The sequence below is a fragment of the Trichoplusia ni genome, chromosome 2, assembly GCF_003590095.1.
Source record: "Trichoplusia ni isolate ovarian cell line Hi5 chromosome 2, tn1, whole genome shotgun sequence".
NCBI classification, from domain to species: domain Eukaryota; kingdom Metazoa; phylum Arthropoda; class Insecta; order Lepidoptera; family Noctuidae; genus Trichoplusia; species Trichoplusia ni.
Genome location: NC_039479.1, coordinates 16422170 through 16445992, shown reverse-complemented (window position 1 = coordinate 16445992; position 23823 = coordinate 16422170). Strand labels below are relative to the sequence as shown.

General features: G+C 39.8%; 2 protein-coding genes across 9 annotated transcripts; one reads left to right on the top strand and one right to left on the bottom strand.

The window, feature by feature from the left end:
• Positions 1-2270: 2270 nt before the first annotated feature.
• LOC113508434 (TIP41-like protein) lies at positions 2271-10759 on the bottom strand. The gene is made up of 6 exons (XM_026891485.1): positions 10577-10759; positions 10341-10498; positions 9937-10116; positions 3260-3473; positions 2725-2883; positions 2271-2469 (listed from the first exon to the last, which is right to left on the bottom strand). The coding sequence occupies exons 1-6, from the start codon at positions 10589-10591 to the stop codon at positions 2365-2367; spliced, it is 831 nt and encodes a 276-aa protein (XP_026747286.1). The 5' UTR covers positions 10592-10759; the 3' UTR covers positions 2271-2364.
• A 494-nt stretch (positions 10760-11253) lies between these two features.
• LOC113508433 (dynamin-1-like protein) lies at positions 11254-23622 on the top strand. 8 transcript variants are annotated; one of them, XM_026891477.1, is made up of 15 exons: positions 11254-11503; positions 12097-12241; positions 13147-13355; positions 13608-13818; positions 14311-14420; positions 14981-15118; positions 15667-15907; positions 16592-16737; positions 17260-17403; positions 17764-17928; positions 19024-19098; positions 19542-19622; positions 20545-20722; positions 21613-21824; positions 22091-23622. In XM_026891477.1, the coding sequence occupies exons 1-15, from the start codon at positions 11402-11404 to the stop codon at positions 22145-22147; spliced, it is 2214 nt and encodes a 737-aa protein (XP_026747278.1). In that variant the 5' UTR covers positions 11254-11401; the 3' UTR covers positions 22148-23622. The 8 variants fall into 8 exon arrangements, with proteins under 8 accessions (XP_026747278.1, XP_026747279.1, XP_026747277.1 ...); XM_026891478.1 differs by having other exon boundaries at positions 17764-17946; positions 20599-20722; XM_026891476.1 differs by having other exon boundaries at positions 17764-17946.
• The last annotated feature ends 201 nt before the right edge of the window (positions 23623-23823 follow it).

Sequence of the window (23823 nt, the reverse complement as noted above, 5' to 3'; positions counted from 1 at the left end):
TATTACCTTATGATGTGGCGTTAGGAACCCTGATCTCTCTGGTTTCAAGAAATGAAACTAGAAAAGGTTTCAGTTTTGTCAAACCCAAAAAAATGCGGGTTTGGCATGGTTTTTCTAGCTATGGAAAATTGTTCCACGTGTAACTAGATATGATTATAATCATCAGCTGATTATCATGTTACATTCTTTTAGATCGTATTTAATTTAATTCATTTAATGCTATATCATACGTTTAATAAGAACCACTGCAGTACTGTTGAAGTTATAAAAGTGAGGCGGCTCTACGCCTTGAATAAAGCACTATTGGCACGTCTAGCCAGATGTCGTACCATCGTAACCGTCGGTAAATAAGACACAAATGTATGAAAATGCAAATATAAAAAAAAAACGACTCTTGCGGTTAGGAATTTAATCCTTGTGTCACGGGGGTTTCACAAACATACAAATCTCATGCACAATACCACCCAGACTCAGAACAAGCATTCATGGATCACAAAAATGCTTGTCCTGCGCGAGGATCGAACCCACGACGCGCCCACTGGTTTTTGGCGTGGTAACCTCAACCACTCGGTCCACTTGATTATCCGTGTAGTCGAATTTCAATCTGTCATCTCTCTATATTCCAGTTTTCTATTGGCGTCATCGATTGTAAAGCTGGAACTTTGGTAGACGAGCACACAAATTTCACAAGTTCAACAGTTTTTAAAAGGTTTGATTCCCCTGTAATACTGGAAAAAAACATTTATTTACCGTCCGAGCACGGTATAAGAACATTTATTAAAGGAAGTAGGTATAAGGAGAGAGGAATGTATGCAATGTGAAACAACTAGTGACAGTTTATCGATTTTCGTGTTTGTCCTTAGTTCAAGTAAACTTAAGAACGTGTGTACCTACCGATGAAAATACGATCTTACCGGCAGACCTGGGCCCCAATTCTGCTATTTACAATGGCCGATGAATGGATGAAAATTGACTTAAAATGACTTTTTTTGCCTTTTTTCCTACAAAATAATTGAAAATTCAGTACGGGACGGTACACCCAAGGTCAATACAATTAAATTACAATTATTGAATTGGCAAAATGCTTAAGAGTATAGGAATAATTTCAAATTTAATCCGGTTGCCATTCATTCATCGGCCATTGTCAAATAGCAGAATCGGGGCCCTGGCTGTAAGCTGACTAAAGGAGGAGTGACTTAGGCTTAATACGTCTAAAACAAGGATTGCACCAAATGTAGCAATCAAAATATGCCACTACACGTTAATGAGCATTAGGAAGATGCATGTTCGGTACGTGACTGTCGAATGGCACAACTGATATTTCTTTATCAGTACCTACGTAACTGTTACGTCTGCATTAGTAGTTACTTTAATTGCATTCCGTAATTAAGGGGATTTTTTCAAATGCAATCAAGACAACTACTCAACCTACGTACCCAACAAAAATTCCAAGGAATACAAAACCTCACAATGTGGGCTCGACGCAGACCAAGAGGTGTGGACGTGAAACTGAATTCTAAAATCACATAGAACTCCCATCTGAAGATAAATCATTTGTTTGGTAAGTATTATTGAAACAGAAGTTTTGTATGTACCTACATAATGTAGTAGAAATTATGCCACCGCAATGACATGAGTCGTAAGCTAACTTTACCCTAAAATGCAGACTCGACATTTTAGGTAAACTACTTTGAATTATGTACATTTAATAAATTTCTTTGTTGCCGTTTGTGGTGGGGCTTCCGTTTTTTTATTTTATCCTCTTTCTGAAATGGTAGGGTAGTACAGAACCAAACCAAGGACTAGTAGCGATCTAGCGTTATCGGAGCAGCAGCGTCGTTGGCGTAGTTCAAACTCATGGCACTGCACGAATTGGCGCTAGTGTCGGCTTCCAGAGTGCCAACTTTATCTTTAATCAATAGAAACCGAACTTGTTCAATTTACGGGGAACAGTTTTATGAATTACTTTACAAAGATCTTTATTTAAATAATCTGTCTGTCAATCTGAAATTGATTTGAGGCAGTATTTTTGTAATAAAAATAAATAAACGTAACAATAAATCAAAGTGTCTAAGTATCTCGTAACTGCCTCCGACCTTTCAACTTGTTCACATACTTTTGCACACATATGCTGTAGATTCCTATAGTTGAAATATTTTGTTGTCGGCCCAAAAACCATTTTTTTATATATTAATTTTCTTGGTGAGCATAAAAAAGAACATCTAAATCGAATATGAAATAATAAGGAAATTTTAAAGAGATAATCGTTATACCCAATACAACTGCACTTTATTACAACATTTATACTTCTTAACTTATTTTATTTCATAATTATTTTATTGGAGATCGAAGCACTTTAGAAACCTAAGAACTTGAAGGTATATTCACAACCAATTTGTGCGTGACTTTTTCTTTTACAGGCAATATTGGTATCACATCATCAGCATCTTTCATTTGAGCTGTAGAGATCTGAAAAACAATGAACAAAATTAATGTTATCAACAATTCTGATGAAATTTGAAAATTAACAGTTACTGTATACTATTATAATTCATTTTAAATTAATATATCATTACCAAGTTGGTAACAAAACTCGCACGCCTTATGCTGCCTCAGTTGGGCACCAATCATTTTTGCTTCACACTACAGCATAATTCTTTAAAATAATTCTATTAAATTATTATGGCCCAGGTTTTAAAGAAAAAATCTAAATTTGATACTTACTTTTAAGTCTTTAGTATATGCTTCCTTGACTGTGTACTCTCTAAGTACATGTTCTGTGTCAAGCATATGGAACATTCTAGTCTCGTTAGACCGCACCAACACATCGTCCACTCTCAAGAAGTATCGAAGCAGCACATACCAGTAGGACGGCATAACCCGCTGCAAACAGACATGAGAATGTATTTTTACTTTGTAGATTACTTTCAACTTTATGTCCTATGTGACACACATATTGAATGGAAACAATAGAAGATTTAATAACATGAATAGTAGTATGAGTTTATAGTGTGGTGGAGCTGATGAACTGGTATTTAAGCGAACTCCATAGATATTTTAAATTAAAATTACTATATATTAAAAATTACATTAAACTATAGTATAAAATCATCTTAAAAATATCAAATTATAAAAATAGTAGAAAAAAAAACAGAACACAATTTCATTCTTTTAGTGCCCTCATAGGTGCTTGAAACAGTTTCCTAGTAAATTGATTAAATATCTACTTCAGAAATAACAAAAAGTAACCAAAACTTACTATTTTAACAGACAGTTTAGAGACCCCATGATCATGGAGTTCATCTTCAAATAATGTCAAATCATGGTAGAAGAGTATTTGATCTTTTTGTTTGAGTAAATTAAAATTAATAGTTTCATCAGTCTCTTCAATGACTATATTATTTGTGAGTGTGCCTTTATAGTTGGTTGAGAATGTCCAATCAAAAGGCCGCTTGGGTTTCTCAGCACCTGGTCTTAAAATAATGACAATAATTATTAACATGGTAAAACAAAAAATATTTTACCCTAATTGCAACTGTTTTGGTCATGTCCATTGCCATCCATCAATTTAAACAAATAAATTAAGCAGTATTATAGAAATTATGTTCAATTTCTGAATTACTATTGATCTAAGCCTCCTTTCCTTAAACTCTGCCTCCGCAGCCCCTTTGTGCTTGCGCACTGGGGACTGTCTCCACAGCTCGCCTCTGTGCTTGCGCATAGGGGGCTGGGGTGCCGGTCCCAAGCCCGGATAAAAGAGGAGGGCCCGCGTCCCTTTGGGGCACTCGGTCATCACTTACGATGGCTGACTGACACAATGGGACGCACCATATATAGGTTTATGTAATTTATACCTTATGAAGCAGATATATATTACCCACTATGTATATATGTACGCAGTCTATGTAAGTTCATCTCACACTCACACACAAATACCTCCACCTGCACCGCGTCTCATAAGAGGATATGTTGGCGCGGGCCCGTTCATCACAACAGTCCGTGATGTCGGGTAAGGTAAACATCCTCCCGCGTGTTTGTGCCGTGCGTGGAGACCCGTAAGGCAGGACGAAGGAAACCTGGAGGTTGAGCTGAAAGATGGCCGGGTCAGATGTCGTCTGGAAGCAACACACCTCTTTGGTCTGGACTTCTGCCAAAACGGGAGGCCTGGGTCCAGCCACCCCAGGCCAATCGGCTGCGGCAACCCGTCAGAGGGCTGCCAGGCGAGGTTCCTGAACATGTGGAGGCGAGCGGTTCCGTCGCGGTTGTAGGTCGGCGACTTCGGGTGGTTCTTACCCTCCACCTGAAGGTAATCGCGGCCACGATCTCGGCGGGGGACTGCGCCGTCTGCTGCATGGGAGGGGACCTATATCCTCGTAGTAATCCTGGCGTCTGGGTACGCTCGGTGCTCAGCGCCCCCTTTTGCGGGCTCCAAGGAGGGTGGGAAGCTACGAGGACGAAACCAACTAAAAGATCCCATGGATACCAAAAGGGACACTACAATAACAAAAACCAGGCCGGCAGCGACACACGCGCCGGTGAGGGATGTGACGCCAACCGGTGAGCATCCCTCCAACACCCACAACCGACAACCTGCTGCGCTCCCTTGCGCGCAGGTAAACAGCAATGACCCGTTGGACCTGTCCAACCTCAAAGCTGCCATGCCGCCCTGCACCCGCCCTGCGGAAGCACTGTGGCAGGTGGTGGAGAGGAAGGGTAAATCCAAAAAGGATACGCTGGCCAGGCAGACCACACAGGCGCCGAGCACCCCAGGAAGGGAAGGCCTCGAGAAACTCTCGAGAGGCCAGCGTAGACGACGAGCGCGCGCTGAGCGGCTGCGCCGGCTTGAAGAGGCGGTCGCGAGAAGGGCACAGCCAGAGGTCCCACGACCAACGGCCCCGGCGAGGTCAGCAATGGCCAAAGCCGCCCCGACGTCTGAGCCGAACCAAGGCGCGGGACCCAGTTCCGCTGCCAGCGCGGGAATCAATTCCGCTGCAGGTGACGCGGAAGGCGGGGGGGCTTCTCGCGGTCGCCCCGGAGAGTCTGGCGGCGCCGCCAGCAATGAAGCAGCTGCAAAGAGAGCAGTCCCGCGTGGAAAACGCGGGGGCAGACCGAGATGGGTGAGGCGGGAAGAGGCCGCGCTGGAATCTCGACCGGCGAAGGGGGGTAAGAGGGCTAGACCCGACGACTCTCTGACGCCGCGAGAGAAAGACAAGCGCGCCAAACTAAGCCGGTCATCCCTAGGACCAGGAGCGGTCAACTACGCCGACGCGCTGAGGTCTAACGACCTTTGCGTGGCCGTGCGGTATGACCCTCACCGCGCCATCACTGAAGAGCAGTATCAGCTCATTCAGGAGAGAATAATGGAGGAGTATGACACAACCATCTTCTCCACCGACCCCACAGTGCGGACGCCAGCGTTCAGAGGAAGAACCTTCCTCAGCGAAGGCGTCATCAAGATGTGGTGCGAGGACGAGTTCGCCCTGAACTGGCTGCGCCGCACGACAAATAAGATACCCTCGCCGATACCCGGCACCAAGCTGGTCGTATGTCGGCAAAGGGATATCCCACAACGTGTCAAGGGGGCGGTCTACGTCCCCGACTTCACCGACGGCGACGTGGACCGCCTCCGCATCCGTCTACACAAAGCCAACGCCGACACCTACGACATCAACAGCTGGTGTCTATATAACGCACAGCGTACGCCCGAATGCGACGGGATCAGGCTACTGCTGGGGATACCCATGCAGGAGGCCGAAGTCCTGAAGCAAAAGGAACGGCGCTTGCGTTATAAGCTGGGGTCGGTCTACGTTAAATTCGTAGACGAAAGGGAAGAGGACGACAGCAAGAGGGAAAAGGCGCCCATCACCAACGCACCGAGCGACGAGCCTCTTAACCTCGCCCCTGGCGAGGCAACAGAGGCTCCAGTGGAGGCGGTTACCAGCGTCCTGCGACACCCGGGTCCATCCATGGACCAGGAGATGTCTGCAGACACGCCGGCCCGGCCCCGGGAATCTACCCCGGAGGCTGTCGACTGGTGGAGGCGCGTCGAGAACGAGGCGAGGGAGGAGATGCTGCTGGGTAGTGATGGACCCGACAGCTCCCCGACCAAACCCCATTAAAGCCATTCAGGCCAACCTCCAGCACAGCCGGACTGCATCGGCCATGTTGTGCAGGCAGCTGGAGGACTCTACGGAGACCATAGCCCTAATCCAAGAGCCGTGGATTAGGAAGGGCAGGATTTGTGGTCTCGCCAACGCAGGACACAAACTGATTGTCAACAGCACCGTAAGTAACCCACGTACTTGCCTACTAATACCAAAACATTACAATGCAATAATCATGACTGAGTTCTGTTCCAGGGATCTCACGGCTGTGAGGCTCCTGGTAGACCCATCCAATAGCCTATCGAGTGTCGTAATAGCATCTGCCTACCTGCCGGGCGACGAGGTCACACCGACGGCTTCGCTGGTCGCACTAATCACCCGGTGCGAAGAAGAAGGTCTGGAACTCATCATCTCAGCGGACTGCAACGCGCACCACGTCATTTGGGGCATGGATAAGTCCAACGCGAGAGGTGAGGAACTCATGAATTACCTTTTTTCCACTAACCTTAATATCCTCAACAGGGGCTCAAAGAAGACCTTTGTAACCTCAAGAGCGCAAACAATAATCGACATCACCCTAGCCACCGAACGGATATCTCAGCACGTTTCAAACTGGCATGTGTCTGACGAGCTAACCTGTTCGGACCACAGGTGGATTCGGTACCAACTAAAAATGACCATCGCTCCTGCAACACCGAGACGAAACCCCCGGAAGATAGACCGCAACAAGTTCAGAAGCTTAACCGCGGAAGGTCTGAGGGAGGCAGACGCCGAAATCCACCACAGCACCACTGCAGACATCGAGAAGCATGTGGAACAAGTAACGCATCTCTTGAATGACTGCTTTGAGAAAGCCTGTCCTTCAACACTACCCCAGGTCAAACCGAGGGGTGCGAACCAATGGTGGGGACCTGAGCTAGACAAACTCCGCCACAGGACAAGACAACTGTTCAACAGAGCAATGAACACCAAATACCAAGAAGACTGGGAGCTCTATAAGGAAGCCCAGCGACGTCTAAAGAAGCGTATCCGACTCAGGAAGACGGAAGCCTGGAGACGTTTCTGCGAAGATATTTCAAGCAACAACCAAGCAGTCAAGGTAAAAAAGATCCTATCATGCGAACCTGAGCGCAATATAGGATCCCTTAAAAAACCTGACGGTGAATACACCAGAACCGACGATGAAACATGCGAACTTCTACTCCAAACCCACTTCCCGGGCTGTAGGATTACCACGGAGAAAGGATGGCTGGGAACGGAGATACACGTGCCGCAGGCGTCGGACTGGAGCACCGCCCGAAGAATTGTCGACGAGGACAAAGTCAGATGGGCCATAAACACCTTCCTCCCCTTTAAAACAGCGGGCCTAGATGGAATATTCCCGGGTCTGCTGAAATGGAGCGCCGAGGGGCTGATAAAGCATCTGGTAGGTATCTACAGAGCCTGTCTGGCCTTCCGGTACACCCCGCAAAAGTGGAGAGAAGTGAAAGTAGTATTCATACCGAAACCCGGCAAGAGTGACTACACACAACCAAAGTCCTACAGACCTATCAGCCTGACATCCCTCCTTCTGAAGACGATGGAAAGGCTCTGCGACAGGGACATTAGGTCAAACGCGCTACTACAACATCCGCTTCACCCAAACCAGCACGCCTACAGCGCGGGCAAATCAACAGAATCGGCACTACACAGTGTGGTCAGCACGATCGAAAGAGACTTATCGGCAAAGCAGTCGACCCTGGGAGTCTTCATAGACATTGAGGGAGCCTTTGACAAAACCAACTTTACTAGCATTGCAAAGGCTCTAGTACGACATGGCGTTGATCCAACGGAAGCCGGATGGATAGATGACATGCTCAGGAACAGGGCCATACAACTCACCGTAAATGACACAACCAGGGCCATGGTGGCGAGAGGCTGTCCTCAAGGTGGAGTCCTTTCGCCGCTTCTGTGGAACCTGGTGGTCGACGAGCTCATCACAAGACTCAACGCACAACGCCATTTCACGGTGGGCTACGCGGACGACATCACCGTCCTAATCAGCGGACCATGTGAGAGTACTTTGTGCAATCTTATGAGCTCTGCTCTAAGGACAGTCGAAAAATGGTGCATAGACCACGAGCTTTCCGTAAATCCAACGAAGACGGAACTCATACTATTCACCAACAAACGCAAACTGCCAAGCCTAAAACTACCAAAACTATTCAACACCGAACTCTGTTTGACCAGTGACGTCAAATATCTGGGAGTGACCCTGGATAACAAACTGCTATGGAATAAACATGTAGAACAAAAACTCAACAAAGCCTGCATCACCTTTTGGCAATGTAAAAGACTAATGGGGAAAAGATGGGGCCTTCACCCAAGATTACCCTGTGGTTGTACACAGCCGTAATAAGGCCAATCATCACATATGGAGCGGTAGTATGGTGGCCCAGGACCAAACTAACCACCGCCATGGATAAACTACAAAGCTTCCAAAGGCTAGCATGCTGTGCTGTCACAGGATGCATGAGAACAACACCAACAGCGGCTCTGGAAGTGCTGCTTGGACTGCCACCGCTGGATCTCTTCATACAACAAGAGGCAGCGGTGGCTGCTACAAGACTACAACACTCGGGACTGTGGCGCGCACAATCTAGAGGTCATGGTGACATATGGCACAAAAGCCTTGAGTCCATACCAATGCTGAATGCACCATGTGACCGAATACCTAGGATGTATGTCTTCAACAAAGCATACACGATACAAACTACAGAAAACAAACAAGATTCCTCGGGAATACACGAGGTACGCGTCTACACAGATGGCTCAAAGACGGACTCAAGCACGGGCGCAGGAGTATTCTCAATGGACTTGAACATCAACATATCAATACCTCTGGGTGCAGATAACTCGATCTTCCAGTGCGAGTGTGTAGCCATCACCCAGGCGGCCAGAGCTATAGAAAGAAGAGGGATCCAGGACCAAGCCATCAGGATTCTCTCCGATAGCATGGCGGTTCTGAAGGCACTGGACAACTACATCATCACATCGTCGCTGATACAAGAGTGTCACCAAGCACTTGAGCGCATTGCTGCAAGCAACATGGTGACCCTGCAATGGATAAAAGGCCACAGCGGATCCCTAGGAAACGACGCTGCTGATCAGCTAGCAAGGAGGGGATCGGACACGCGGATCCTTGGCCCCCGGCCATACCTGCCTGTGCCCTTTGGCCAGTGCAGGTCATGGCTAAGGCGACAGACTACTAACAATCACAACGATCGCTGGGCTACAGTTAACGGCTGCAGACAGTCAAGGGAGGCGGTCCCTATCCGTTCACCGAAACTGTCTCGCAGCCTGATTGGGCTAAAGCGGGTCGACTTACGAATAGTGGTGGGCTCGCTGACCGGGCACATTCCACTCAATAAACACCTTTTCACCATCAATGTTACAGATAGTCCACTATGTAGAGGCTGTCTTCAACATGAAGAATCAGCGGCACACGTGCTCCTGGAGTGCACGGGGGTCGCGGAATGCCGGGCAGGGATCCTCGGTTCACCGAGCTCCGTCACAGAAGCCTGCGAACGTCCCAGGAGACTTCTGCGCTTCTGGAGGGAGTTGGGATGGCTGGACTGACAGCCTCCCAAAGACACCTGACGCACAATGGGCCGACTTAGAGCCTACGTGCGGAAAAAGGAGCCCATCACCAAGTACCAAGTACCAAAGCCTCCTTAAAAGCAGATTAATAGTCTATGAGAGCAGCAATCACTGTTTGCTTGACTAGCTTTGTGATTATCTTTGAACCTGCCGCTCAAACTCAATGAGTAGTGATTAATGTCATTAAAATTACCGGGCTTCCTGCCAAGCCTCTGCACAAGCCACTTCAATAGCATCCATCCTGCTGGCAACACATCTCAGAGCATCCAAAGGATTGAAACATATTATGGCACCACTTTTATGTGTCAACTTAAGTATATTTTTAGGAAACACCATATCAGGAAAGTGTGGTATCTTCAGTTCTTTCGAGTATCTGAAAAAAGAGAGAAAAAGCTATTAATTTAGCAATATTTTTACAATGTTTTTGAGTTTAGGTTTGTGTCATGACTAACTTTCTAAGGCTGCTGCTATTACATGTCATTTTGCAATAGTATCAAATCCACTAGTTCTACAGAGTTAAAGTACGTTTGGTGTAGGTATTCAAGGAGTCTCACTACCTCTCAGTGTAAAATAATCATTTACAAACGAGTTACTTACATACAAAACTGACAAAATTGATCATCATCACGTTCACATACAACCTTAGTCGAACAGACGCTGGGTAATATACAGCTAACATCGTAAGATATAAGCCAAGGACCAAACTGAATGGATTGCGAGTTACTCTTATATCTTCCGGCGTCAACACTGTTTACCTAAAATCAAAATAAAAAGACGTAAAACCCAATCGATGATGATTATACTTTCCCGGCATTTTAGTTTGCGAAAATTACCTCAGCGTTAAACATGGTTTCAAATCCGCAAGATGTTTCTGTTATTTTAATACCTATGATTTTGAAAAATTTCTAATGAAATATAACAGTTCTCCCAGCAATAAAAATAATAATTGGCATTGGCTGACACAATATGACAGTATTGGTACTTTCAGAATGCTATCGGTGAGACGGTGACAAATAAAATTGACAAACAAGTGATGGTTGCTTATTTCCCAGTCGTATGAATCCCTTTAATCGCCTAATGGAATAAATAAGTATTTGATAAACATGGTAATATTTTAATGAAAACAAATAAGTAATAAAAATTATGTACAGAAACATTGAAAAAAGGCAGTTCTATAAAAGAGTGTAATAAACGTTCGATCGAAACATTCCTACATAAACAAAAATTATTAACTCGATTTTTCTACATCATAAAGGATCTCAATTTGTCTGATTTTTTTTCATTTCACGTAAAAAAGCTATCATGTCGTCCTATGAAAGTATGTCGCAGTAGTTTTTTTTTCTTCTGTTTTTGAAACAAAACCATGTTATATTTTATAAGCTTGATTTAAATTTGTATAAATGTGCATTGGAAATTTTACTTATTTTCACAAGGTTGCTAAAACATGTAGTCGAATAAATCGATTTTTATTAGATAGGAACATCACTATAAACTTAACGGCCAGTGGCGGGGCGAGGGTGGTTAAATCAATATGGCCGACTTTCACCGGTTGGTTCGTCTGTTTTGAATTTTGATAAAAATAATCTTTTCGTATTATATAAAACCATCGTACGATATTTTAAAACAACTTTTGTGTACGTTAGACTCTGTTACTAACTATGGAAGCGCTTATACCAGTTATTAATAAGTTACAAGACGTTTTTAATACGGTCGGAGCTGATGCCATCCAATTACCTCAAATCATAGTTTTAGGAACTCAGGTAATTATTTTACATAATTTTGGTTATCAGTTATCAATAATAAAAGTACACGCTATATAAATGGCTGACGAATGTAATGAATTTCCTGTTGTTATATTTATAATGGTTATGTAAAGGTGTCAGTAGAGTTCTTTGTCCCCATTTTATTCAATTGAACGACACTGTCATTGACCAAGACCGCAGTCCGCACTCCCGAATAACAGTAAATGAAAGTGCATTCATAAATATATAGCTTAACTTCATCTATTATTTTCCGCACAGTCACGTATCGTTTCCAATATTCGATCAATACAAACATCAATGACATCATGAGGTCCAATAAGTATTTTTTTTCTATTCTTCAAACCGGTATATTATTATAAAAACAAACTAAAAACGATGATAATCAAGATTTACTGCAACGGAAATTTGTATGAAATCTCAATCTATTTTCATGATAACAAAAAACATTAAGGAATAAATTAGGGAACTGCAGCAAATTTTTTTATCGTTCTAAATTAAACAACGACATTTTTTTCCATCATCAAGATACATGTGTTAACAAGAATGAAAATAAATGAAACTGATTCTTGACTCCTATTCTTTTTTATCAGAGCTCTGGAAAGAGTTCTGTTATAGAGAGCCTAGTTGGTCGATCATTCCTCCCCCGTGGCCCAGGAATAGTGACCCGTCGGCCTCTTGTCCTGCAATTAGTCTACAGCCCTAAGGACAGTAAGGAACATCGCACCGCTGAAGAAGGTAAATAATCTTTCATAAATTGGACCCTAACTTAATTATTGAAAAATGTTTTAAGTAAAACAAAGAAATAGTTCAATTTATACATTTAGACTTATCATCTATCATTTAATAGAGCAATGATCTATGAATGGCAGTGTTTTTGTTCTGAGACTACAGTAAGTGATTGTACTTTTTTCAATGCCACTGTAACTAATAAATGTAGTGCATTGAACAATTGCCGTTTCCCACTCATAATAGTGAAGTTCTGGCAATTGAAATAAGCCGAACAACATAAAAAAAGTCTTGTATATATTAGTAACTTATAAAAAAGAACTTTAATGATTTAAATAAGGGTGCAACCTAAGAATGACAAGAATTTCATCATCAATTTTGATTTTATTCTGAATTTCATTTTTGTAATACATTAAACTGATAATTTTTCTATTTAATTGTGGCACTGTATTAAGTAGCCTAATTAGTATTATTTTATTTAAATCCATGACTAGTGCTAAGAAACCAGAATACAGAGTCAGCATCATGGAATCCAATTGCTCAACTTTCCCAAAAATTGACTACAGGTTTGTTCATGTAAACTGTAATTTAAATAATACTATGAATGTGCATGTTCTCTTTGTTTGTGCACTACTACATTGATTCTACAACTCTGAAAATATTTGCTTAAAAAGTGCTAGGGACTGTTTAATATTATATTATTGTGCAGAATTGTGAAATATAAATCATTACTGTTTTCCTGCATCTTGCAATAATAAATTTTAGCATGAAAGATGACTAATTAATCATTGTCTAGTTATAACAAAGACTGACAATCCTTTTGTTTACCTAAATTTCAAAAACCTTCATGAAAAACTAACTTGTTTCTGTTTTCATTACCATATTTGTTAGACATTTACTATCCATTGCTTCAGGTACTGTAAATTTAGAAGAATGGGGCAAATTCCTCCATACCAAAGACAAAATTTACTCAGATTTCGAGCAGATCAGACAAGAGATCGAGAGAGAAACAGACCGTATGGCTGGCAGCAACAAGGGCATTTGTCCAGAACCGATCAGCCTCAAGATATTCTCAACGAGAGTGGTCAATCTGACTCTTGTAGATCTCCCTGGTATCACAAAGGTAAGGATTTTAATATACAAATAAATATTTGACTCTTTTTACGCTGATACTTACTGATCCCCCAAGAACATACAGCTAAAACCTCAATGTGCCACTGGAATAAGTATGGGGTGGAGCTACTATTCTCTATTAAGTTCTTTGAATGTAAACAACAATTGTAGACCTTGAAACTAGTACCATTTATTATTGTCAATCATTGCTTCCTGCTACAATAAATCTTATCTATTGACCTATGTCATGTTTTTTAAACAGGTCCCAATAGGTGACCAGCCAGAGGATATTGAAAACCAAATTAGGAACCTTATAATTAAATATATTGGAAACCCAAATTCCATTATTTTGGCCGTTACTGCTGCTAATACAGATATGGCCACAAGTGAGGCTATTAAAATGTCTAAGGAGGTTGATCCTGATGGCAGACGGACCTTGGCTGTGGTCACTAAACTTGATCTCATGGATGCAGGTGAGAGAATTTGTTAATTGGAACCGTTGGTAAATTAAACTTTTTGCACACAAAATGTTTTAATAGTGTTCTGATAAAATTTTAGTAATGCCTTTGATCTACATGCCAAGAACATACATTAAATAGCATAAAATAGCAAGTACACTAATTATTCAACTGCAAATAATTATTCAAACACTAAATTGATGTGGTCAGTATTCAGTCATTTGATTGCCAAATAAATGACTGGCTAGTTAAAAATGGTAACTAGACAAAAATAATGGATATTTTTGTATTATAATATATATTTAATTTTGTGTATACTAATCATACTACATACCACAATACAAGCATTTGTGTTAAACTTATCTTCTGATGCTGATTACTTGATAGACATTGATAAAAACGTGTTTAAAATGCCAAACAATTTATCTAAGTCTTTTTGATAAATATACTAATGTTTCCCACTGGCACATATATGATAGTTGATCCTAAAATACTGATTTATTTCAGGAACTGATGCGATAGACATCCTGTGCGGTCGCGTCATACCAGTAAAACTTGGTATTATTGGTGTTGTAAACAGGTCACAACAAGACATTATTGATAGGAAGTCGATTGGGGTAAATTATTCAAATTATCTATCAACATATTTCGTGTTCTTTCACTCGTACATGTTTGGCAATTGTTTATTATTGCGCCAGAGTTGTCTTTATTACTTGGCTAAGATTATTATTATGGTATTTATTACATTTGGCCTCACTACAGTATTTGTTTTTACACTAGTAGTCACAAAATTGAATTGAATAATTCCAATAATTCCAGTATCCTTCGTCGTCTAACATTTTTAAATATGGATGTCACTTGTATTTATGAGTACAAGCAATCATAGTTGTTTTGTCCAGAGAGATACCTTCATGGCCCAGAAATGTGTTTCTGCATTACCCAACTTCTTTACTAATTTTCATCATCCTATTCTAATTATAATGACAGACATAATTTATAGACTGTTATTGTTTTACATTTGGGCAAGCATCCAGATTGATCAGTAAATCACTAAATGTAGATATTTCTTACGTAAATGATATTGTTACGATCTTGAATGCGCAAGCAGTATTTCGTGTTATAGACCATCTTCATATAAAATGAATGAATTGATTGATTTCAATTGTTTTGTGTTTAGGATGCTCTCAAAGATGAAGCGACGTACTTACAAAGGAAATATCCTACTATCGCTACACGCAACGGCACGCCGTACTTGGCAAAGACCTTGAACAGACTACTGATGCATCATATAAGGGATTGTCTACCGGAATTGAAGGTAAATAACATTATTGAAGTAGGAAAATCTCGGTTTTATTAAAAAATATTTATTGTAATGCTGACTGTGCCTTAAGGCTGACCCCTTAAGGCGCAGGCAGGTAAACAATGATGTCGCTCGTAATAAAATACCTACTTATCAATATCTAATGATCAGGCAAAATTTGCCTTAACTTTCCATTCAAGATGGATTAAAATGACATAGATCTGAAATAATTCTTTTGAATTTGATGAAATTGCAATTTGTGTAATCAGCCAACATTTAGTTGCATTATCTATGTTTCTTTTAGATCTTTAATGCATTCGAAACAAAGTGCGTTGTAAATCTTGGGGTACTTCATCAAATCGAAAAATGTGGGTTATTTCCTAGCTCTGAATATTTTACTATCATAAAATTACAAAAACCAAGATAATCGTAAACACAATCGGAGCGTGAACATGCACTATCAATTTTCCACAATCATCTTCTCGGCGTGATAAGGCTAAATAGTACTGTCACACATAATATGATATTATTATCTATGATGACTATCGTTATGTACGTCACAGGTTCGCGTCAACGTAATGATCTCACAATTCCAATCGCTTCTCAACTCGTATGGAGAAGATGTTTCGGATAAGTCACAGACGTTACTGCAAATCATCACAAAGTTCGCCAGCGCTTATTGCTCCACAATCGAGGGTACCGCTAGAAACATAGAGACCACAGAACTCTGTGGAGGCGCTAGAATATGCTACATTTTCCATGAAACATTTGGCCGCACTTTGGATTCCATACATCCCTTAGTTGGTAAGTTATTGAGACAGTATACAATGCATTGTTTAGAACGTGCGTTGATTCTTCGAAGAATGCCGTTGTACTTGAATGATTTTCAGTTCCGTGTAAATGGATACTAGATTCTGTGTGTGTGTGCCTTTAGCGCGTCATTTTATGACGCATATGTTGTTTTAATTACAACCTGGTCATTCGATAAATGCCATTTAGACATGAGACAGACTTTCATAAAATGAATTGTCATTTACTAGGAATTATTGAACCGTCTCAGATAAGAATGCGTTTTATCTGCAATACGCTAGCCCACACACAAACAAAAGCTTGTTATTATAAGCTACGCTTTTATTATTGTGAAATGCAGTAAAGAACGAGCCTTGTTTTTAAATTGCTTATAAAAATAGTTTAGATATCTTGATTTATATAATAGAATAGAATCGTAAGAGGCGATTGAATGTTGAAACTTTTTATATAGAGATATAAGATAAAAGTTGATCGTAAGACGCTATATAAAGTAATCTGAGCAACGCCAAGGATTATGCACGATAGAGTATTGACAAAACTGTTTCTTTTCTAGGAGTGCAATAAATGCAATTCGAGTGACACTCGCTTTCGCAACAGATCTGCCACATTAGTTCACAACCGTATTATAAACATTAATGTAGTTGCATACATATTTTAAAGTGTGGTACTTGTTTTCAGGTTTGACACGCATGGATATTTTGACGGCAATTCGTAATGCTACGGGTCCAAGGCCTGCCCTGTTTGTACCTGAAGTGTCCTTTGAATTGCTAGTAAAGCGGCAGATTAGGAGATTAGAAGATCCATCTCTTCGTTGTGTGGAACTGGTAATTACCTGAAAAATCTAACAGTACCAACATGAAGTAAAACCGAAACATTAAACTGCAAGTTTTACGTAGTGAAATGCGTATAATTTTCCTTTTCATTTTCCAGATCAAATGGAGTTATGTCTTATTTGTTTGTGCCATACTTGATTTTATAATGACTGATTGACTTTATTTGATGAGTTTATTTGAAAATTTGAGTGGTTAGGTGACTTGACTTTTTTTGTAAATAATCTAATATTTTTCCATGCTGTATTTCAAATATGACATGAATTCTTCTGCAACATTCTTTTAAATACATATGTATTATAGTTGCATTATCTATGTTTCATTTAGATCTTTAATGCTTTCGAAACAAAGTTCGTTGTAAATCTTGTGGTACTTCATCAAATCGAAAACACATTCATACAACAAATACATATGTATTTAAAAGAATATTGCCTAATATGGAAATTGAAGAAAATAGTGGTAGATGTAGCCAGGCGTGTAGTGACCTTGCGTGCGCGTGTGTGCGCGTGTGTGCAGGTGCACGAGGAGATGCAGCGCATCGTGCAGCACTGCGGCACGGAGGTGCAGCAGGAGATGCTGCGCTTCCCGCGCCTGCACCAGCGCATCGTCGACGTCGTCACGCAGCTGCTGCGCACCAGGCTGCCCGCCACCAACTCCATGGTACGCGCTCACACACTACTTCGTCACTAACAAGAAATACAGTCTTATAAAGAGAGTCTTAGTCCTGCAGTAACACTATAACTGTCTGTGTCAGAGAACGAAAACTAATCTTATGTCCACTAAACTAAAATTTTGATTCTGTTTAAGATATGAATGTAAATTTATCATCTATAACACAATGCAATTAACTATAACTATCATAAATGCTCATTGATAAATTACTATCTCTTGTTGGTGACCAACGACAATGTAAAAACCACAAACACCTACACTACACACAAACGATAACCTAGTTATACATATTTAAAGACTCCATATCGAATTTAACTTAGAAAACTGCAATAATATTTTATTATGTAGGTTGAGAACCTAGTTCAAATCGAGTTGGCGTACATAAACACAAAGCACCCTGACTTCCACCGCGAGGCGGCGCTAGTGTCGGGCCTGCTGAAGAGCACCGACACTCTGATGGACGACCACAGCCCCGTGTACCGCCAGAAGACGCCCAGACCCAATGCCTCACCGGTACCCACGATTATCAAAGTATATATTATCGCTTTAAGCTTGTCTTGTCACTTGTTGTGGGTATTAATGCCACTAACAAGAGGTAAGTGAGGACTTAGAGAAGTCTTGAAGTGTAAACAATGTATCGGTTTATAAGGTATCTTTCACATAATATGTCTGAATTATCTGGTAGACTGTATAAAGTCGTTGCCTAGTGCTCTTTTAGTCTCGGTAAAATATTTTAAATTGATCCTCTAAAATTTTACAAACTATCTTTTTATATGCATAGTATATGTAGATGCTTGTGTGTAAGCTATAACCGCATAAGTGAATTGATCACAGGTTAAGCTATGTTTGACGCGGTTGGTCCGTAGATGGGTGACCATCTTTGTCATAACGAGTTCCTCCGTGTTTCGGAAGGCACGTTAAATTGTGGGTCCCGGCTGTTATTCCTACATCTTTAACAGTCGTTACAGGGTAGTCAGAAGCTTGAAAAGTCTGACAACCAGTCTAACCAAGGAGTATCGTGTTGCCCAGGTAACTGGGTTGAGAAGGTCAGATAGGCAGTCGCTCCTTGTAAAACACTGGTACTTAGCTGAAACCGGTTGGACTGGTAGCCGACCCCAACATAGTTGGGAAAAGGCTAGGCGAATGAGTATATGTAGATTTATTTTAAAATCGTGTAGTAGATTAAATTTAAATGGGTTGGCTGTTTTTTAGTATATTTATTGTACAGTTTTAATTAATATATTGTTTACATTTAAAGACATGTACAAATGGATTGTGTGTCGTTAGTCAACCCTGTATATAGTTGTTCATAGGTATATATTCTCGAAGTTAACATTTATCATTAGTTAAATACCTTTAAAATGATTAAGATTGTCGACGGAATGAACTTCTTTATGCAGGGCAGTTAGTTTTTGTTTGGTGTGAACCTGTTTGCTCGTTGCTTGCGTAGTGTAGTGCTCCAATACTATGTATGTGCGTCAGTTGTCGTGTTAAAATAACGTCTAACCTTTTTGTTGTACCAAAATGTTTTTATGCAGATTTATTTTTCGAAAAGATTTGGTGTTTTTTTTTCTGTGATTGTAGTAACTATTGACGATTGTTTTGTAGCTCTTTCTTCGCCAAATGGGTGAAAGAGGGTCCACCCTAGTATTCTTGGCAAGTGTTTGGGATTCGTACAACAAGGTAAAAATTGAACATGCCTTATATTTTGTGAGCTAGAGCTGTGTTACTACAGTATCATGTTAGCCGCATTGTCCTAATACATCATGTGACGGCATCATGTTGGTGAAGCTTTGAATACTATGTGGGCTCTCTTTTTAAGGCCAAGCACACATGAGTAATTTAACATTAATATATTTGTCTCTAACTTGCTCATGCGCGCTTTGCCTTATTATCGCTGACTAACATTTTTCATTAGTACACATTACAACTAATCTTAAACTAAACTATTAGGATGCGATACGGACTTTTTGTTTACGGCAAATGATTAACTATTTATGCGTTGTTGAAAATAGTTTATCAATAAATAACAAAAAGCGTTGTATGTTAGGAATTGCATGCTAAGTAGATTAGATAATCGCACAATTAATGTACAAATTACTGAATATTCACAATTCTTATTTTAGCATGTGCCGGCTATCACAGATGGTCAGGAAAACAGATCTCCTACTCAAAGCAATAATAGTGAATCTCCAGCAACCCCTCAGGTGAGCAGAGCTCAATGGTTACCCTTATATAATAATGATCAAGTGATAGTTAACGTGATGTTATCCGATGCGGGGGCTTACCTTCTAAAGTAAGACTGATGTAGCAGTGGAAGAGATGCCACAACTACAAAAGCGTCACTTTTAAGTGGCTTTTAGTTGGGTTCAGTAGGCCTGACAAATGCGTGATTAATTGCTAGGAATTGCCACGCACCGGCGTAAACGTGGGAGTTGTTGCACGGCGGTTCAAGTTTCGTCAGTATAAAATCCGACACTACCCACTTCCTCCCCTGAGGAGGCTGGTGTCCAAGAGGATCCCCACCTCGCTAAAAACAAGCCCCTGCTATCTCGATATCGCGAATGCACTATTATATGAATATAAGGCCTGGCGTTTTTGCTATCCCGACAAAAAAAATAATGTCTGTATAGATGTTCACTGCAGCTTCAATTAGATTTTTGAATCATAGGCAAATTAAAGTGCATTCAAATGATTCAATAAAAAAACCTGACAAGAAATTATAAAAATGTTATCTGACCGACCTAATTATTTAACCATTATTTAAATAAGCAGACTATCATAATTAATTTGTTTGCGTTTTCTGACTACATAGAATTTATTCAAAATAAAAATATTCGGCACTGTAAGAACTAATCACCTTCACTGAACAATTTAATTGTTTCATTGGTTGAAATGTGTTTGAAAAGTGTTATTGTTTAAATGTGGCATCGGAACCCGGTGACATGTCGCTTTGTTCCATCACAATCCTACTAAAACCAAATTAGGGTTAAGGGAAGTAACGAATAGAAGATGTCACCCGAATACCACCTTTTGTTTCGTAGTTTGATTTCATATAAAAAGTAGAAAAAAATCTTAATTTTTTAAATAGAAGTAAGTTTTCGTATTAATGACTTTGTACTATGACAGTTGCCTCCACTCGTCTTTGACTTCGCAACAAACTCCAACTACATAACATTGCAGATGAATGGTACACCTGAGAACAAGGTGCTGACTCCTCAGAAACCAGTCAACTTACTGCCCGAGGTGCCGAGCCATACATCGCGCAAGCTCTCAGACAGAGAACAACACGATTGTGACGTCATTGGTAAGTCTATACTGAGCTTTCATGTACATATCCTTTTGTGATTGTTTGGTTGTCTAGTGTCCGAAAATAACAAGTTTCCTAACTAAAAGTGACGTTTATTCATATATTCAACGTGTATATGGGACCATAAATAACACTAGCGATACAATCATAACACGTTTGATTTGTCAACATATATGTAACTTGATGTGTTAGTTTCACTGCATCAGTAACACCACATGTTCCATTCAACAGTATATTCTTATGATGCTAGGTGGACGGAGCGATGAAACATCTCTCCTAATCTCTAACACACAGACTGTAGACGGCATCAACGTAATGCAATTGAATCACATGGGTGACTTAGTTGGTGAGGACAGTAACACGGTGTACAGAATGCTTTACTCATTTTGCTCACTGTTTAGACTTCCGACCACCTACCATCGATCTATTTTGCTTGCTGCTTGTATTATATTACTTTGATTATAATTATACCATTATTTTTACTAACTCCTAATCAAATATCAGCTAATTACTAATGCAATGTCATAACATTATGTAAATATGTTGCTGTATAGCAATGGCGTATTGCAGATTTCTTGCACTGCAGTTTTCGCCGGAATTATAAAATAAGTTAAGATTCGTTTGTCGACCCGAATAATAATAATGACGATTTTGATTTGGGGCGAGTTTTCACTACCATAAGTTATTATTTTCTTAAGTGTTGTTATTAACCTTCCGATACATATCACTCATTAGCGAATCGTTTTTATTTAAAACGAAACCATTGCACCATTAATTAACCTTGCCACAAAATGTTGATGTTTGAAAGGAATTCAAGTCATTTGACTTTCCTTTTGAAAATCGACATTTTGAAGCTGTTATTCTTAATATTGTTATTTCATTTTCAGAGCGTCTGATCAAGTCATATTTCTACATAGTGCGCAAGTCGATCCAAGACTCTGTACCGAAGGCTGTGATGCATTTCTTAGTGAATTATGTAAAGGACAATCTGCAGTCTGAGCTCGTCACTCACTTGTACAAGTCCGACCAGGCTGAGAGCATGCTCAACGAGTCGGAACATATTGCGCAGAGGAGGAAGGAGGCCGCCGACATGCTTAAGGTAAGGTTTATTGAACTCTAAAAAGCGTGCAGTACATGGTATTATTTCATAAAAATATTACTTACACTTAAAAGTATTTACCATGTAAATTGGCAATAGTTTTATCAAGTTGTCTTTTCTTAGTCATACGGTAAATTTATATTATTGTATGTAAATCGAGGCTTATTAGTTAATCTTTTTGGAAGTTGCGGGATATATACTACATGATACTGTAGTAAAAAGGATTTATAAAATGTAGCAAACATAACACATGTTCGTTTTTTCAGGCTTTGCAGCGTGCCGGTCAAATTATCAGTGAGATCCGAGAGACACACATGTGGTGATGGTCGCCGGAAGACGAAGACTCTAGTCTGTGAATTAGTGAATTGAGCAATAAGCTCTGTACATACTTCTCTTAATGTAGGAAAATTATGTGCATTAGGCGATTTTACTTACAATATATATTTCACTCACGTACATTTGCTTCTATTTTAGTACACTGCAGCTCTCTTTGCTATTAATAAATGTATTTATTCATGACATTACGTCGGAAACCAAAAATTCTGAGTAAAAGCAGATAATGTAGCAGCAAATGTATGTTAGTTGACAGTTTTAAAAGGCACCGCGTACAGGTAAAGCTTTGTATCGTTAAGTATTCAGTCATTTTGCGAGGTTTATAGTAGTTTAGAGTATTATTGGGTAATCATTTGATGATTAAATTAACATGATAGAGTAAACCGTATTTCTGTCATAGGTTTATTCAGTGCTTAGAAAACTTGGGCTCAGTTAGTGTGCTCTGTATCAGACTGCATTGTTAACATTTTGTGTATATTACGCTTTTGATCAGCATTTTGTCTTTATATTAATACCCAATTCCCTAGTACAAACTGAGCATAAGTTTTTTTGCGCATACACATAACCTTCGCGGAACTTTCTGATTATTTTGTTAAATAAGACTTGAATTTGCTCGAACTAAGGCAAAGCCAGAATTCCATAGGTATATGAAACTTTCTTTTATGATACACATAATAAACTCATTGTACGAATTATTACTATTTGGTTACATAAAATAGTGCCAATAAATTGTATTTCTAGGTGCACGGGTGGATTGTAACAAAGCATAGTCTGTTTCAGTTGTATTTTTTTAAATAATGCACAAACATTATGCTGTTGACTTCAGTTACCATTTCACTATGTTAATGTATATCAAGCACATAAGGTAGGCTTAACATTAAAGTGTATTCATATTTACATGGTAGTTTTTAATGCAGTGATATTACTCAATGTCTGCTACATAGACATTTCCATAAAAGTTGGCTGTCCTTAGTAGTTTTACTGTACCTTATAAATAAAATTTGTTTTGGTTGTTGTATGGCAGTAGTCAGTTGGATTGATTAGGTGTATATTCTGTTTGTGCCCTATACAGGGTGGTTGGTTACTTTTTTTTAAGTAGTTGTCTGATAGCTTCTTAAAAGGGCTTTTTTATCATTGATTACACCTTAAGCTAGTTTAAGGCAATAAAATGCTTTTACAGTATATTTTAAATATAGTTCCTTGTTCATTAGTTTATAATTTCGCATGCTGTGTTATAAATTTGATTCACGATTTCAAGTCATTTTGTGTCATGTCCATACTAAAATAATTTATTTGTTTTATCATGAATTAGCATAGAGAGTATTCCAATGTTACATGATGTATTTATTGTTGAGTCCAAAAAGTGATTTGCTTTATGTATCGAACGAAACCAATTGAATGTTACAAAAATAAGATTGTATTTAAAAGTCTGTTAAATATTAAAATAGATTAACTGTCATGGAAACTGTTTTTTTTATTTAAATTACCTTTAATTCTGAACGAAACAACATTGAAAATGACACGAACACGCAGTTTTCAACTTCGGGAAATGCACGATTTCATTGGGTTTCAAGTAACAAACAAACATAGTTAATATTAGAGTTTATTGAATAATAATAATAACGATGGTATTTACATGTAACATACTAAGATTTAATTATAATGG